Source organism: Lutjanus erythropterus, chromosome 8 (genome assembly GCF_056507025.1).
Source record: "Lutjanus erythropterus isolate fLutEry1 chromosome 8, fLutEry1.hap2, whole genome shotgun sequence".
Taxonomy (NCBI): domain Eukaryota; kingdom Metazoa; phylum Chordata; class Actinopteri; order Lutjaniformes; family Lutjanidae; genus Lutjanus; species Lutjanus erythropterus.
Window position 1 is genome coordinate 26897766 of NC_139324.1, and position 16182 is coordinate 26913947.

The following is a 16182-nucleotide window of genomic DNA, read 5'->3' on the forward strand; positions in this document are numbered from 1 at the left end:
ACTTCAGTACAAGTCTTCTTTCATGATACATATGTTTTTTTGACGCTATCACAGAGATGTTAATGTTTTAGGATTTTGGTAATGGTGGCGTTATACTGGACTTTAATCACCGGCAGATGCAAGCCTGAAGGGAATCGTGTTTGGTCTTGTGTGAGTGTTACATCTGTCTTTTTTAAGGCTGTAGCAGAATCAGTTTTAAAGCCTGTGAAGAGGATAAATAACACTTCAAATAAAGCCAACTTTTGGTGAGAGGAAAAACTAGCACGGCCATTTTCAAATGTTAGCTTTTTGAGATGAACTGACTGGCCTGCCTGTGGTCCAGACCCGACTCCCATTGAAAAAGTGCAGGACACTATGAGGCGAAAAATACCACCCTGGATTGTTGGGCATTTGCAGGTGTATATCAGGCAAGAATGGAACTTTTAAAATGTTTAAAATGTGATGTATCACAGCGGTATCATATTCACAATGAGTGTGAAAACAAAAATGACCAGTTTGAACATTAAATATTTTGTCCGTGCACTGTATTGAATTGAAGATAGATCATCTTTTTAATTACATGTACACAACATACCAGTTATTGTAGCACTGGGGTTGTAAATAGGGAGGACAAAATTTTAAAAAGACCTTTTAATATACCGCGATAAGCATCTTTAACTATGCCTCCAGTACTACATAATTGAATTTACGCATCTACAATGTCAATAAGAACTTCACATTCTAACCTTTGTAAAGGTGGAATTGTTATATTAAAGTATTGCAATAGATCGTACACGTGTACCTGATAGGTGGCCACCGTAAATACTGCTTGTTTTCAGAGGAAGGCTGATAACTTGTTTCCCCAATCATGTTTAATCACTATCTCTCTTATCCACACTACTTGCCTGATAGCAAAAGTAATAAAACGTTTAAACACGACATATTTGGCAGTTGAAGTGTGTTGAAGATCACAGGCCGATTCTGGTCAAAGTGGAGCAACACTGGATGTCATCCTGCTCAGTTTACCTCAAAAGAACCCTTGCACCTTGTATAATCACCATGTTCACTGATAGATTACAATACGAGCAGCCTTGGATAATATTTTGAAAAAGTCTTACCCATCCAGAACCTTCCATGTTATCAGGTCTTTACAGATTTTCAGCAAGAAGAGAATTCCTCTTTTCCACATCTGCAAATCAAGCAAAGTGGTTACTCTTACCTGCTCCATCTTCTTAAGTCAGCTTTTGTGAAATACTCACTCCCTTTTCTTGTTAAATGTCTGAAAGCTAGAACTTGTGGGTAAAACTGCAGTATCTCTGACTCAACAGGATCTCCAATGTGTCCAGGAACTAGTCTTTCTTTCTTCGCTAGCACCAGCTGCTGGAGGGTTTAGCTAGCCTTGAAAGCGAGATAGATGCTCACTACCAGGAACGACACTGCAAGCTTCCTCCATGGCCGTTGTGCTCGCTCGATGCTGCCTTCTCCCTTCTCTCTCAAAATGCTGACTGGTCCACTGTGCTGGGGCTGAAGACGTCCTGTCTGACAGTCATCTGCAATCTTCCACACTAGCGATGCTGAGGGCCCAACTGCAGGTGCTTGTGGCTGTTATAATCCTACTCGCTCAACACTGGCATAGGTGTTGTATGGGCCCTTGACCTAGGACTACCCAAAACTCCCTTGTCATCGACTCTGGTACAAGTTAATGCAACATATATACGCACACTATTTTCACCCACAGAAATCTTAAAGGGGACCTATTATGCTTTTCCTTGTTTTTTTTGTTTTTTTAATCATATATTTAATGTTAGAATGTTGGATGTTCATTATAAACACGGCCAAAGTGTCAAACAATGAGGTATGTAGGACTAACCCCTGTGAGCAAAATGCTCAGGTTACAGACTGCTCTGAATGCAACGTTTTCAGCTATTTTTTCTGCTTTAGACAATTTGTTGTGACGGGCTCACGTTGGCATATGAGGATTTCTTTACATGGTCATCTGCCTGAGTCTGTCTTTGCACGACCGCTCTACTCAGGATTACATTTGTCTTCAGTGTGTCTCTCAGAAAGTGCTCTTTCAGTAGTGAAGGAATTTAACTTTTTCGTGTTTTCTATCTGATGTCCTGCAGCTGCTCAACGCTGTAAACTGCAGTTTCTGATGGACGGCTATCTTCACTTGTTGCTGAAATAACTGCTACTGCTTGTTAGCTGTGCCCTCCTCAGTGTTTGAGTTCCCAACCAGGCAGGGCTAGCTGCATGTATGCTAAGTGAGCCATCATTTTCCAAAAATTACCAAAAGTTGAGGCAGAGCAGACAGATGGACATCAGAGGGAAAACCACTGAATGCTTTCTCCATAAAATATGATCCAGTTCCACCAAAATCAGTGAATGTATTCCTGAAGTTGTGGCCTTGTGTGCAGCAATTAATCCCCACAAACATTCTTCTCTGGCTGCCTCTATCATTTTTCCCAACCGTTTGTGGTCTGATAAACAGTAAATGAATTGATTTCAGTGCCCCTTATTGCTAGTCTCCGTGCTAAGATGGTGCTCAGAAGCACTCAGGGTGCTGGGTCATATCTCAGAGCTAAATAGCCAGCTGGCAGCTAAAGTAGCTAACCGCTAATGGCTAAGGCTGTATGGGGATCAGAAAACTATGTAGCATAAATGTTGCGGCAGAGCAGCTGGAGGACATTCAAAGGAAACACCAGAAAATATTTTCTCTATGACATATAATCCAATTTCACTGAAATCATTAAAAGCACTGCCCCTCAACAGGAAGTTGGCCAATCAGAGGAGAGAGGGCTTTTATGAAGGGGGGCATTAAAGAGACAGGAGCTACAATGCCTGGTTTCAGACAGAAGGTGCATAGAGGGGCTACATAAAGGGCCAGTACAAGATAAATAAGGATGTTTAAACTGTGAATCCTGCAAAGCTACTCTAGTTGAGTCCCTGAATGAAAATAAAGAGCTGGAAATGAGTATAATAGGTCCCCTTTAACACTCCAAAATGAGGAGAAAGTTCTGGACAGGCTGATTTGCTAAACTTCAGTCACAGTAAGCAGGCAACAGATACAATTAGTAACTCATTTCATCTTTTTCTGAACCAATGACGCACTGAACTTCATGTCACTTTACTAAACAATTTTATTCGTCTTTTTCAACTAATGAAAATCGTCGAACAATCTAGGATCCGGGTTTTCTAAGAACAATTAGAGTCAGGGATTCCCTTAATTCTAATCCACTGCGTATATTTGTTGACACTGGTGCTAAGCAAGATTTACATACTGTGCTTCACATACAAAATCAAAATACACTTGACACTTGCAATCATAATAACTTCAGAAAGAAAAAAATGATTTAATTCTAGCTCTTCTGAGGGCCTGATGAGACTATTCTATTTGACACAAACCAAGTTAAGAGACAAAATATTAATTGACCAGCAGAAAACTAACGCATATAAAAAAGGAAAATAAAGATATTAAGAACTGACTTCAGATAAAAAACACAATTTACTCTTTACCCCTGATACCATAGGCACAATACACACACACTTCAGACGCACAAAAGGAAAAAATTGCTTGGTAGGGAAACATCTATCACAATTAAGGATGGGTATCATCTGCACTCTTGTGTATACAGTCCTTCTTCCATAAACTTCTCCGATTTAGCTGCAGTAATGTCTGACTTGTGTGTTCCTCTAATGCTTTTCAGATGACTGCCTCAAAGTAACCTGCAGCTTTCCTGACAATTCCTTTGCTCACCTCCTCGCCTCTCCTGCTAAGAACTGAAGCCTGTTGAATGGATACAGGATAGAACAAATAGTTATTCTGCACTTTCATGGGCTCACTCTGTACTGTGCTGCTACGAGGGTGGTGTGAAACTGAATGCAACTTACCAAGACATGAAATAATTAATATCGCCGTGAGCCATAGCTACCTCCGCCGCCGCCACCGGAGCCGTAGCCACCTGCAGTCAAAGAATGGCCAACACAAAATGTTAAATATGCTTCAGGAAGACAAAATTCTGATCTTGTCTCACTTAAGATGGGGTGGAAATGGAAGGTAAAACTCACCGCCATAGGGTCCACCTGAATTTCTGCCGCCACCACCATAGTTGTTTCCCTTCATGGGCCCATAGTTGGACTGCTGTCCACCATAATTTCCAAAGTCGTTGTAATTTCCACCCCCTCCATATCCTGAAAATTTAAGTGTTTACGTTAAGTCTGGATTTACTAATGCAAGTTTCTGTGGGTTGCATCTTGCACTTCCGATTAACAGTCAAAGTTCTGGATTCAATACATTCTTTATTATTTACTATTTATAAAGGTTTTATTTTTAAGAACACGGTTAAACAAAGTGTTACACACACACACACACATGCACACACACCAAATTAAAATGGTTCTGCCCTTGAAAGAAGCATACAGATACTTACACAAAATCAGACCTTATAGTTGACATTTCAGGAAGTCATTTGACCAGTTTTCAAAGATATTAATTCGACTTCTTAGTTTAAATGTGAATCTCTCCATTCAGCATATACTGTACTATGTTCATCCACTCATTTATGGTTGGTATGTCTTTCCTTAGCCATTTTCTAGTCAAAACCTTTTGCATGCCACTAACACTCTTAATCATTACAATCTTTACCTCCATTATTGCCGCCGTAACCTCCATCGCAGCCACCACCAAATCCACCACCCTGGTTGCCATAACCTGGACCACCACCTCCGTAGCCCCCTCGGCCACCTCCATAACCTGGTCCACCACCATAATTTCCTCCTGGGCCTAAATAATATAACATCAAACTTACAATATAACATTTTTTATAACATTGACATGAGGTATTAAAGTTCCCATGAAACAGCTAGCGCAGTGCTTTTTGCTGGGACTTGTGCAGACACTGACTGGTCCATGGATGTAACGCTAGGAAGGAGAGTGGTCCCGCTAGCTGACTCATCCAAGACAGTTAACACAGCAAGACCAGGACCAAAACAGTCTCCGAGGCCACTGAAGGCCAATTTGATGACAGGGAAGATCCTACAGTACAGAGGTGGTTTTCTTGCAAGGTTTGGCTCCCAGCACGCTGAGGCTGAGTCACAGCTAACCGAGTTAACAGCAGTTCACGGTTAGGTTCTTTATAGGGGTGTCACGATTTCGATTTTTTATCGAAATCGATCGAAATTACGTCATGGTCTCGAGCATCGAAATCAAAGACAGGATCAACTTCATGGGAACTTTAATATAACACTGTTGTAAAGCACTTTCTGAAGAAATGACATAGTTGTTGTGTTAGTAAGCAAAGATATTAAACCCACAACACAACCATAGGAATGGCCTACATGACTTCAGCTCACCATTGTCAAAATCATCGCCATAACCACCTCGCCCTCCACCATAGCCACCTAAAAACCAAGGATAAAATATATTATGGATTAAAATTGACCAGTTTGTTTAGCCCTGCTGACATGCAATGGTCAACATTTCACCAGCATGAGAATGTTTCTGCAGTGCACCAATGTTAAAAAGACAGGTTTCTGTCATCTCAGACTCTCTGTAGGCACTTTCACTCCACCTCATCATGGAGATATAAATCTGGCTGTTGTATGAGAATAAAATTAGAAAACCAGGAGTCACCACTGTTAGTCTGTTTCATAGCCTACTATTATCTGAAAAATGATGTTCAGCAGAGCTAAAACAACAAGGAAGTGCTCACAGAGAGTTGGAAGCAACAGAAAATACCTTCACACTGCCAAAACCAAGCAGACCAACCGGTTTTACCAAAAAGTCAAAACCATGCAGCATTTAGTTGTTTAGTTGTGGAGAAAGAGATAAAGCCATATCAATATCAAGTGTACCTGCATCATTGTGGATAACACCAGATGCACTTTACCCAGTATGGAAATAACACTTACCTCGGCCGAAGTTGCCACCACCTCCATAATTACCACCCCTCCCCATGAAATTTCCAGATCCTCCACTCCTACCTGATAAAAGGAAAGCTGTTATTTTAGAGAGCATCAACCTATTATCAGCAGCATACAGTATAAACAATGATGGTCACTGAGTATAACTATCGCCTATTGCGTGCTTACCCCTGCTGTTGGACATAGCACTCATTTCCTGTTTAGAGAGAGCTTTCCTGACCTCACAATTGTGGAAGTTGATTGTGTGGAATTTCTGGGCTGCAAGACAAACAGGGAAAAAACAAAAACACACTCATACCACGCACAATGTTTACTAACAGCCTGGTTAACTCTAACACAAGTGTAAACAACCACATACCAACAATTTTGTCTACAGTGTCATGGTCATCAAAGGACACAAAGCAGAATCCTCTCTTCTTTCCAGTGGAGCGTTCCTCCATGATGTCAATGCATTCGATCTTTCCATACTTCTCAAAATACTCGCGGATGTGGTACTCCTCAGTGTCCTCCTTGATACCGCCAACAAAGATCTTCTTCACTGTCAGGTGGGCGCCTGGTTTATTGGAGTCCTGAAACAGAATGTGTATCGATGAGTACACACCAAACAATACCACTGCTGTAGATTCTGCCTTCTGCTGTGGGATTTGTTTACCTCTCTGGACACGGCCCTCTTGGGTTCAACAACTCGGCCGTCGACTTTATGAGGCCTTGCTTTCATAGCCTCATCAACCTCCACTACACTGGAGTATGTTACAAAGCCAAACCCTCTTGAACGCTTGCTGTTGGGGTCCCTCATCACCTAGAAACAAGAAAATGATGCATATTGATAGTTAGAACAGTTTAACTGGCCTGTAGCTACTTTACAAGCTAATACTGTTTACTATCTATTTACCACTACTGTACTATCTCAGGTCATCTTGCCACAGCTTACAATGGCATATAATAAGATCTGTGAAGTGTAAAGAATATTGCCATATCTTCTATTTGCAGATAGTTTAGTTTGTTTTGGATATGATTTAAAGACATCATACAGTATGTCTAATGGTATGTGTAAAAATTATGTTTTGTTTTTATTAAAAAAAGAGGTAGGTAATATTACGTTTTTCTTCTTCCTGTTTTTTTTTAGTTATAGAATGTGTATAAATGTAAATTTTGATGATCTGTTTTTGTAAAACTGGCTTAGGAAAGTACACATTTAGTAAGCAAAATAGAAGAAACTGAAAATACACACCACACAGTCTGTCAGACTTCCCCATTGCTCAAAATGGGCCCGTAAACTCTCCTCTGTGGTTTCAAAACTCAGACCTCCAATAAACAGCTTTCTGAGCTGCTCAGGTTCTTTAGCCTCACGGTCCTGGAAAAACATAAAAGAAAATTAATATCACTCCCACTATGGATAATCTTAAAGGCGGCTAGTTGTAGAAGCACACAGCATAGTTATGTAATGTAGCTGTGCTCCTGTACTTGGAAAAAAACATGCATATACACTGGGGCTGTACGGTTTGGTAAAAAGAAAAAAAGTAATATTGCAATTAATTTGACTGAAATTGCGCATGCAATATGATTACTGGAAATGATCAGTTTTGCGTGGCAATTTTCAGGTTCACTGAAAAAAAGGTCAGGTCATCTATGCAGCACGACAGTGACTCATTGTAATGTTGTTTCCCTCTACTTTTTTTTTCCCCAAAAAAACGCGATTTGGTTCTGCGATTTGAATATTGCACTTGGCCAGACTGCAGTTTTATTGCGATTGTGCAACCTTAATGCTCACACCAATATCTGTAACAACATCGTATTGTCAGTCACTATACCAGGCCGCAACGTTAGCCCTGTTGTGACGACAAACTTAAAAGAAAAGTAAATTATATTATCGCGTATAATTTGACTGTTAGATAAATCCAGTGCGCCGACAATAAGTATCTTGATTAAATATACATTACGATTATATATACATATATATTAAATATTACATAACTATATACCCTGTAGCAGAAAACGAGGCCTACAATCCGTAATACAGATGACAGGAAACTGGGTTAGCTTAGCCTGCTAGCTTTGACACAGCTAGCGTTAGCTCACTTCACAAATGCCGCAGATTGAACATTATGTTTTTACCAAAAGCACCCATTAATCTATCTGCTATAGCGAATAATGTGAATTACATAAACCAAACAATATCAATCACTTAAGAGTGAACTGAAACAGTAGCCCAGTGTACAGAGCTGTCCAGTGGTAGGACCACCACACTAGTTTGCCATCATAGACCACCATTAGCTTAGCTTCACGGCTAATCTACTGTTGTCAGCGCTGCGTCTTAAGATAAATTAAAGATGCAGAGAAGCCACGCATTACAATGCAAAACCATGCATTCGCTCACCAATGTTACATATATGCTAAAGCGTAACTACAGCTTTGCTGTATTTTGTAAATAACCATATTCAATTTGCAACATTTCCAAGCACCTCACCTCCATTTTGCAGATGTCAACTGGAGTAGATCGGCGTAGATCACGTGACATCGTTCCGGTTGTGCCAGTCGTATCTAGAAGGTAACCTTTGATTTGTGAATCTCTCGCGAGATTTGTATGCGTTGTTTCGTAATTGTGCATCGTGTACAAATCAAGTATGTTTTATAAAATGAAAATGCTGCGCTTAAGATCTGGGCAGGTTTATGGACTTAAAACACTTGGCTGGGGATGTCAGGGGATGATCATGGATTGGGTTAAAATGATCACTCTCGCGAGACTTACTTTCGTGTCCACGGTTGTTCCCCTGTCAGCCTATCCTGAATTATAGTAGAACATTTATAATAATAGTCCCTTGCGATACAAATTAGTTTTCCGTTCCATTCAGGACAAACTGAGCCAGGATGCTGCTGTTGTGCATGTTGGCTCCCTGGAAAGGCTCTGCTCCTCTAAATGGAGCGGGACCTTTCTCTCATTTGCAGCACTCGTGTTAACCCTGTTGTTTTAATTTCAGGTCAAAGTGGCTGCCGTAATAAAAAATAAAACTGTAGCATGTGATGGCTACTGTTTATCAAATGGTCATATGAAATTCTGAAAAGTGTTAACACACTTTGTCCCTTTTTTAGTGTCTGGCTTCGTTCATTGCAAAAAAAAAAAAAAAAGACAATTTGCGCCATCTACTGGTTAAAGAGGGAGACGACTTGACAGACTCCTCATTCATCCCCTTGGTGAGCAGCCTTCAGTCTATAATGAGTGGAACATTTAATTTAAAATCTACTCTATCTAATCCACTGTAGTGCTGTTAGTTTCAATATAAGAAGCATTAGTTAAGTAAGTAAAATATAAGGGGTGGAAAATACACACAGTGTGGGTTATACACAGTTTGGTGAAGCTCAGTCTTGGGTGTTCATTCAACTTGATGGTAGTTTCTAATCCCAAATGTCACGTCATGTTTGTGTTGCTAGGCAACTGATCATATAGTCAGGTGGTTAATGTTCCAGTTCAGCGTTGGTGGTGTACCGTTTGGGCCTATTTATGTTTTTGTAATAGAAGAACAGCAGCAGAAACAGGATGTTTCTAATATCTAGAATCAAAATGAAAATCAAAAATTCTTCATAGATCCCGGGGAGAAATTTTTGACATTACAGGGGCTCTCTCTCTCTATTTGTCATGGAAGCATGGATGTCTTATTCTACAATATGTAATAGCAATATATAAATATAAAACTGCAATATATGAATGTAAGAATTATGTATAAAAATATGCATCAAGCTACAATCATATATAACATTGCACTAACAATGCTGTATGCATTGCTGTATGTAAGTTATTGTAATTTCAAGTCAGTATTGCCCACATGAATTATTGCACAGAATTATTATAATGACATTCAGTAGTGCACAGTTGAAGTATAAAGCAATGAAGTTATAGTTGCTGTCAGGGGTGAAATAAGTCCAGGATGAGTCTATTTACTCTGAGTGTCAGACACTCAGAGGGAGGAGTTGAACACTTTGATGGCCACAGGCAGGAATGATTTCCTGCAGTGCTCTGTGGTGTATTTTTGGTGGAATGAGTCTCTCACTAATAATGGTGCACAAATAGCCTTCTTAATGATCTTAATGATTTTTGTACAGTCTACTGTCAAACCAGAATAAAAATATAAATGTGAATGTGAAGTCAGGTGATCTGGGACGTCTAGCAAAATGGGACAATAAGACTTTACATCTTGGGTGCTTTAAATACTAGCAGCCAATCACCAAACATGTTATTGCATTGTTGTCTTTTGTCCTTTACATGAAACATTTTGATTGGTCGGACTAACTTGGAAGGGCAGAGCAAAGATGTAACAAGAAGTCACTGACCCCAATGTGGCATGTTGATTTTCTCTCTGTGTAATAAGACTGTGACAATTAAAACAATAAGGGTGTAAAAAGGTTGTAGGGTCTTTTATTAACTGTTTGATTTTTAATCAATGGCTCCCCCATTTACCAACCTCTGCACAATGTGTATGTGCACCGGGGCCTCAGATTCTCCATTACGTTTGGTGCAATGTGTGTTCCTGCACTGGAATAATACATATTTTGTGCTAATTTTATTAATTCATAATTTGAATTTGTAGAAATATGCATGTGTGCAGGAATGTGCAACATGTAAACATGATACAAACAAAAGCAACAAAGCTCTTGAAACTACATTTGGACACACAGAGCCTAAAATAAGCTTATAATGCAGGACTTGACTAAGTTGATTTTGCACTTCATTTGTCCAAATTCACTCACAAATCTTGACATTAATTTAATTATCAAAACCAGTAGACATGCAGTGAAGTTGAGGCAGCTGCAGAATCTGGGTATGTGAAAGGCCTCCTGGACTCAGCATAGGAACCGTGATGGGTGTGCTGTGGCATCTGCAGTTACCATGGGTGCTGCTATGACTACAAGCATAAACTGAGCCATAATGTTTCTGTTTCTTAATGCATTTCTCCAGGCACTGCAACAGTGCTTGGCATATGTCCACATCTATTTTTGCAACTAAGCCCCTTTCCACTTAACTTAATTGTTCAATGTCTATAACTGATACAGCCAGTCTTTTCAGGTTCTGTCCCATATTCAGAACAGTAGGTTGTTGTTTCTGGTTTTAACACAGCAATTGTTATTTGCGTTTGAGGGTTTTCAAGGTGATGCAGTTTACAGAAATAAGACTACTAAAAGAGGCCAGATAGGCATTATTCTACAGATTTCTATTTATTTGCCAGGTGAAAAGACTCAAAAATCATGCTTAATCAGGCCCAGAACATTCTCCATGTTAACCTTCATTAAAGGGATAGTTCAGATTATTTGAAGTGGGGCTGTATGAGGTACGGTCAGGGTATTAGCTGCAGTAGATGCCGGTCAGCACACTGCCAGTATGTGGAGGCTAGAGGGGAGTACCAGCAACAAAAGGTATTTTAGCAACTTAAAAACAAGTCCACCAAAAAAATCAATATCATTGTATGCTATATTTAGAATATTTTCACAGCTTTACCTTGCCATTAGACTACCACAGTTGTATACATCAAATATCACTCTTTCCAAACTCACCAAACTCCATTGATAAAATCAGTAATTTTACCTCTCAGAATGCAGGAGCTGCTGGTACACTGCTGCCTCAGTCTTTTAGTTTGTCTGTGTTATTTTGTGACTTCAGTGTTTTAAAAAGATAATTTTGATTTACTGAAGTCACACAAAAACATAAACAAACTAATCGATTGAGGCAGTAGTAGACCAGCAACTCACAAGCTCTGTTGAGTTCAGTTGGTTTGGAGCATGTGGCTTATATAATCATGATTTTCTGTCAGAAAAGGCTGTCTGATGGCAAGGTTAAACAATGAAACTATATAGTGTATTGATATCAATGATATTATTGATATTATGGACCTAAGTAGCTAAGACCCTGTCCAAAGCAGTACATTGCTTCACATCCATGCTGGTGCAACTCTCTGCTTCTTCAAACTGGGGGCATGCAGACCGCCATCTACTGTAGCTAATTTACTGACTGTAAGTGCCTCCTACAAACCCAGATCAAATAATCTGAACTACCCCTTTAACACATTCATTCTGTATGGTGTTTTGACATCATAGCATGGATTAAGCAGCTACTTCTCAGACTAAATGGTTAAAATCTAACAATATTCAAACTGTATTCAGCTGTCATTATGGAAACATGACATACATCTGTGTTTTCGGTTCAAGTTGGATCTCGCTGACAAGAATACTTGATTGCAAGTGTGATCTATGAGCCAGATGCTACTGAGCCTTGTTGAAGCTGACCAGCATCTCCAAATATATGACTGTTTTATGGTTTAGACAATGTCTGTCATTAACTTTATTGTAGTGTGTGAGGAAAATACAGCCCCAATAAAAAGGGTAATGTTTTTCTGACACTATTAATGATGAGTATTTATGATCAGTCCATAGTTCAAATTCAACAGACAGTCTGTGTTTGGCTCCTTTTATTCTACTGCAGTTACTGTATTTGCTCTGTGATAGCCCTGTTCCTCTTTTAAAATATGTACAAATCTGTAAATCACAGCACAATTTACTTTTTTTTATAGTACATTTCTCTTAATTTTACTTCTAATGAGTGTTAAGAATTAGTAACATTATTTCTGCTTAAGAGCATATACAGTAGGTTTAGTTAGGGACATTAATGAAAGCACAATATCCTGTTTTTTTATTTGATTTATCTATTTTGATGTCCTGACGTGTGAACATGTGAAAACCACCTTTGTCTTTGAAAAATGGACTCTGGGATCATTTCAGGGTGGTGCTGGCATTGCTGAGAATAAAAAGCTATATTATGTATTATCTGCACATTTGCAGTGGATGCCTGTTCAGCAAGACCAATGTTACACTTGGCATCTGAAGCCCATGTGAGCCACTGTTGTTGAAGTAGAGCAGATGGTTGGGGCGATGTCCAAATGTCATGGTAGTTTCAAGTTTTTTTTCTCTGTCTGCATTGGAACAAGCAAGAGTCACAATCCAAACAAGCATTAGAGAGAATTAGTCATGCAATGAAAACCCTCCATATCAAATTGTGCCATTAATTTCTTTACTTGCGTGCTTCAGACACAGAAAAAAATCTGCAGTGTTATCTTTAAATTGCAGCCTGATGCTATGGACGCAGTTTTAATTATAGACTCTGGAATTATTTTTAAATAAATAATAATATTGATATTTCTCAGTAAGTAGTCTTGTTATAATCAGGTGAATGTACAGTGAGCAGGTCATTATTAAAAAATAAACACCTTCAGGGAGATTTAAGACCTGCTCACTGTATATTATCCTTCACTTAGCTCCCGACAGCTGATGTTTTCCTCCTGTATTATCATAATGTCGCACACACTTGACCACTACCTGCTGTTCCCCTGGAATGAAACGCCCCCACTGACTTCAGCAATATAGCTGATGTATATTAACTAATTTTCACTCTGCTTTTTGTATTTGTTGAATTAATATCACAGTTATATCATTGTATGCACCAGAAACAAAGTACACAGCTACAGTTATGAGGTACTTGTATACCTCCACGTGTTATTTTATATTTCTACTTTGGTGCATTTCAAGGGAGATAGTCCACAATTTATATAAAGCTTTATATAGTTCACTGTTACACTGAATAATTAATAATTAATATTAATTTATTTGTAAGTTACATGCAAAACATATGATACTAAACATTGTACATACTTACATGATGTAATGCCTTGCTATAAGTTACTGTTGTAGAATTAGCTTGATCTTGACAAAATGCAACATGAACACACTGAATACACACATCACAGTAATGATAATCCTATGATATAATAATGTCATATTGATGTAATTTTGACATGATTTTGTCTGTATTGAACAACAATAATACAATAAGTATAGTGTATATATATGTATAAGTTATGAGCAAGTGTATGTATGTATTTGCCTGATTCAACCATGAGTGAAGTCACAGTATGATGAAAACTGTAGATTTTTGAGTTTTGATAACAACTGTCAAAAATTTTCTTAAATAGTTTTACTACAGACTAATAATATTCTCTTCAGATAATTTACTTTTCTTCTTTAGAAAAGAAACTGAAAGTTAAAGCTAAGAATTCTACACATTTCTCGATTCAACTTAATTAAACTTGTAGAGGACAAAGCAAATCATGTTGGTTCTAAACTAACCTAGCTCTAAACTAACTGAGTTGGTCTAACTATAAAAGTCTCATGGGATTTACTCAATTATGGCTGAGTTGGAATTACATAAAAAGATCCATGTAAATTGTTGCCTGATTTTTTAAAGATGGAGCCTGTGCATTCTTTTTTAATCATGTATTGTCCCATTTTTCATTTTGTTTCATATTTTTCGTTTACATTTTGTTTTGTCTTTTTCATCTTGTTGCGTCTTTTATGTAGTTTATCATCTTGCTGTATCTTTTTCATCTTATTATGGCTTTTATGTCATTTTGACTTATGTCATCTGTCATCTTATGTCATTTATGTTGCTTTTAGTTTGGTTCTGTGTTTTATGCCGTTTTCATCTTGTTACCTCTTTTATTTTGTTTTTTGTTTTGTTACGTCGTTTTTCATCTTGTAATGTTTATTGTGCATATGTTATGCACTGATGGATACATGAAGAAAAACTCTTTTCTATGTGTTATTGTGCCATCCACTTAGGTTCAGATCAATCTTGATATTGGGAAGGCAGCGTGCAATGATGCAAAATAAAAATAATCCATAATTCCCTTCAAATGCATTAAAACCAAAGTAACAAGTCTGTTCTGAAAATGTAAAGAATTACAAGTACAGATATTTGTGTTAAAATGTAGGGATCAAAAGTGTAAATTGTCAGAAAAATAAGCTCTCTCTTCATCTTTGCAGGCCTGATAAATAATCTCATAACTGAATGAACAATTGTTTCCAGCTGAGATGGTACGTAGTGAGCGCAGTGAGAGTAAACAGTACAGTATCAGCCTCTCACAGATGTAGTTTGATGGATGCTCTGTGTACACCTCCTCGCCCCAACCTCAGGACAACATGTTTGTTTGGTTGTTGATCACACCCCTCAGTCTTTGTACCTAACTGCCCCCTGACACAAAGATATATCACAGGTCCCACACACCGCTACCTGCCAGGGACATTTCTATTCTCTGCACTTGTGCTTGTGGCTGCTCTGTCCTTTCATATGCCGTTTTTAGAAACCAGTGACACAGGTTTTTATTCTTGAAGCATCAGCTTCTGTTTAATCGCTGCAGTTTAGGGTATTTATCACTGCTACGTATACCAGTAGGCCTTCAATTAGGTCCAGTGTAGGAGAACTCAGATTTAAATGCAATTAGCAGTTCATTTACATCAAATGGGGTAAAAAATTAATAAAAGTAACAGTTAATGACACCTATAAAAAAGTCTTGGTTTGCTCTGATTTACCATACAACTATACAATCCAGGTCTTGATTGTAATTTTTTCTGACAAATGAGTGATATTACGATCCCCTGAAATAGAGGGGGTTGACATCCCCGTGTGGACTAAAAGGCAGCACTTAGAACCGCGATTAAATAATTAATACAGGTTTTATACCCATTTTACACCTCCAAATTATGGTTTGCCATATATCTGAAACGCAGCGGCCGAAGAGAACCCAGTCAGCAAAAAATTTCATGTACAGTAAATCTTTGTGAGGGAAGAGCCGGTGGCTGCAAATCATCTGTGAGCTGAGGGATGACATGAATATAACCTTTCCCCCTTTTATTCTTATCAGGTGAAACTACAGAGCACTGAAACACACACACACACACACACACACGCACATGCACACACACGCACATGCAATCATCGCATTATATAGTCTTTTGACCTTTGTATCTCTTTAATTTGATTTTATCAACACAATTACTGCTCTGATTGTGTTCTTCAGCACTAAGTTCATTTACAGAGGAGGTGATCCAACAGTAGGTGGCACCATATCATAATGCTGCCTGCAGTGTCAAGGTTCAGACATAAAAGAACTGCTAAGCCTGCAGGGTTTCCTTTACAGTAAATCCACCTAATCCACTTTGACTAACATAAAAATGAAATTTTCTTGGGTAGAATTAACGCACATATGCCCAGATTTGAAATAATTAAGATTTTTTTTACTGATCTTGAAATATCTGGTACATGACAGGTTAAGATATCAAACATCAAATGAGATATCCTGTCGGTAACATCACTATATTTTTTTTGGTTGCTAGCAGGCATTGGTCAAAACTGCAGTCACATCATCAAAACTCTTCACACAGAGAGGAGAATTTTGTCAGTTT

General features: G+C 38.5%; 1 protein-coding gene across 3 annotated transcripts; it reads right to left on the reverse strand.

The window, feature by feature from the left end:
• Positions 1-714: 714 nt before the first annotated feature.
• On the reverse strand, positions 715-8513 carry hnrnpa3 (heterogeneous nuclear ribonucleoprotein A3). 3 transcript variants are annotated; one of them, XM_084725103.1, is made up of 11 exons: positions 8369-8513; positions 7133-7255; positions 6554-6700; positions 6260-6470; positions 6070-6159; positions 5890-5961; positions 5332-5379; positions 4625-4762; positions 4048-4170; positions 3871-3941; positions 715-1168 (listed from the first exon to the last, which is right to left on the reverse strand). In XM_084725103.1, exons 1-10 carry the CDS (start codon positions 8507-8509, stop codon positions 3886-3888), a joined length of 1149 nt encoding a protein of 382 aa, XP_084581229.1. In that variant the 5' UTR covers positions 8510-8513; the 3' UTR covers positions 715-1168; positions 3871-3885. The 3 variants fall into 3 exon arrangements, with proteins under 3 accessions (XP_084581229.1, XP_084581228.1, XP_084581230.1); XM_084725102.1 differs by lacking the exon at positions 715-1168 and adding an exon at positions 3102-3766 and having other exon boundaries at positions 8369-8512; XM_084725104.1 differs by lacking the exons at positions 715-1168; positions 5332-5379 and adding an exon at positions 3102-3766 and having other exon boundaries at positions 8369-8512.
• Between the last annotated feature and the right edge of the window lie 7669 nt (positions 8514-16182).

Bases quoted from the DNA above. Each gene is read 5' to 3' on its own strand.
- hnrnpa3 (XM_084725103.1), bottom strand. From the start codon at position 8,509: ATGCACAATTACGAAACAACGCATACAAATCTCGCGAGAGATTCACAA. The intron at 4,763-5,331 runs GTGAGCTGAAGT...TATATTATTTAG, and splicing joins TGGCGATGATTTTGACAATG to GCCCAGGAGGAAATTATGGT. The intron at 4,171-4,624 runs GTAAAGATTGTA...TTAAATTTTCAG, and splicing joins TTACGGCGGCAATAATGGAG to GATATGGAGGGGGTGGAAAT.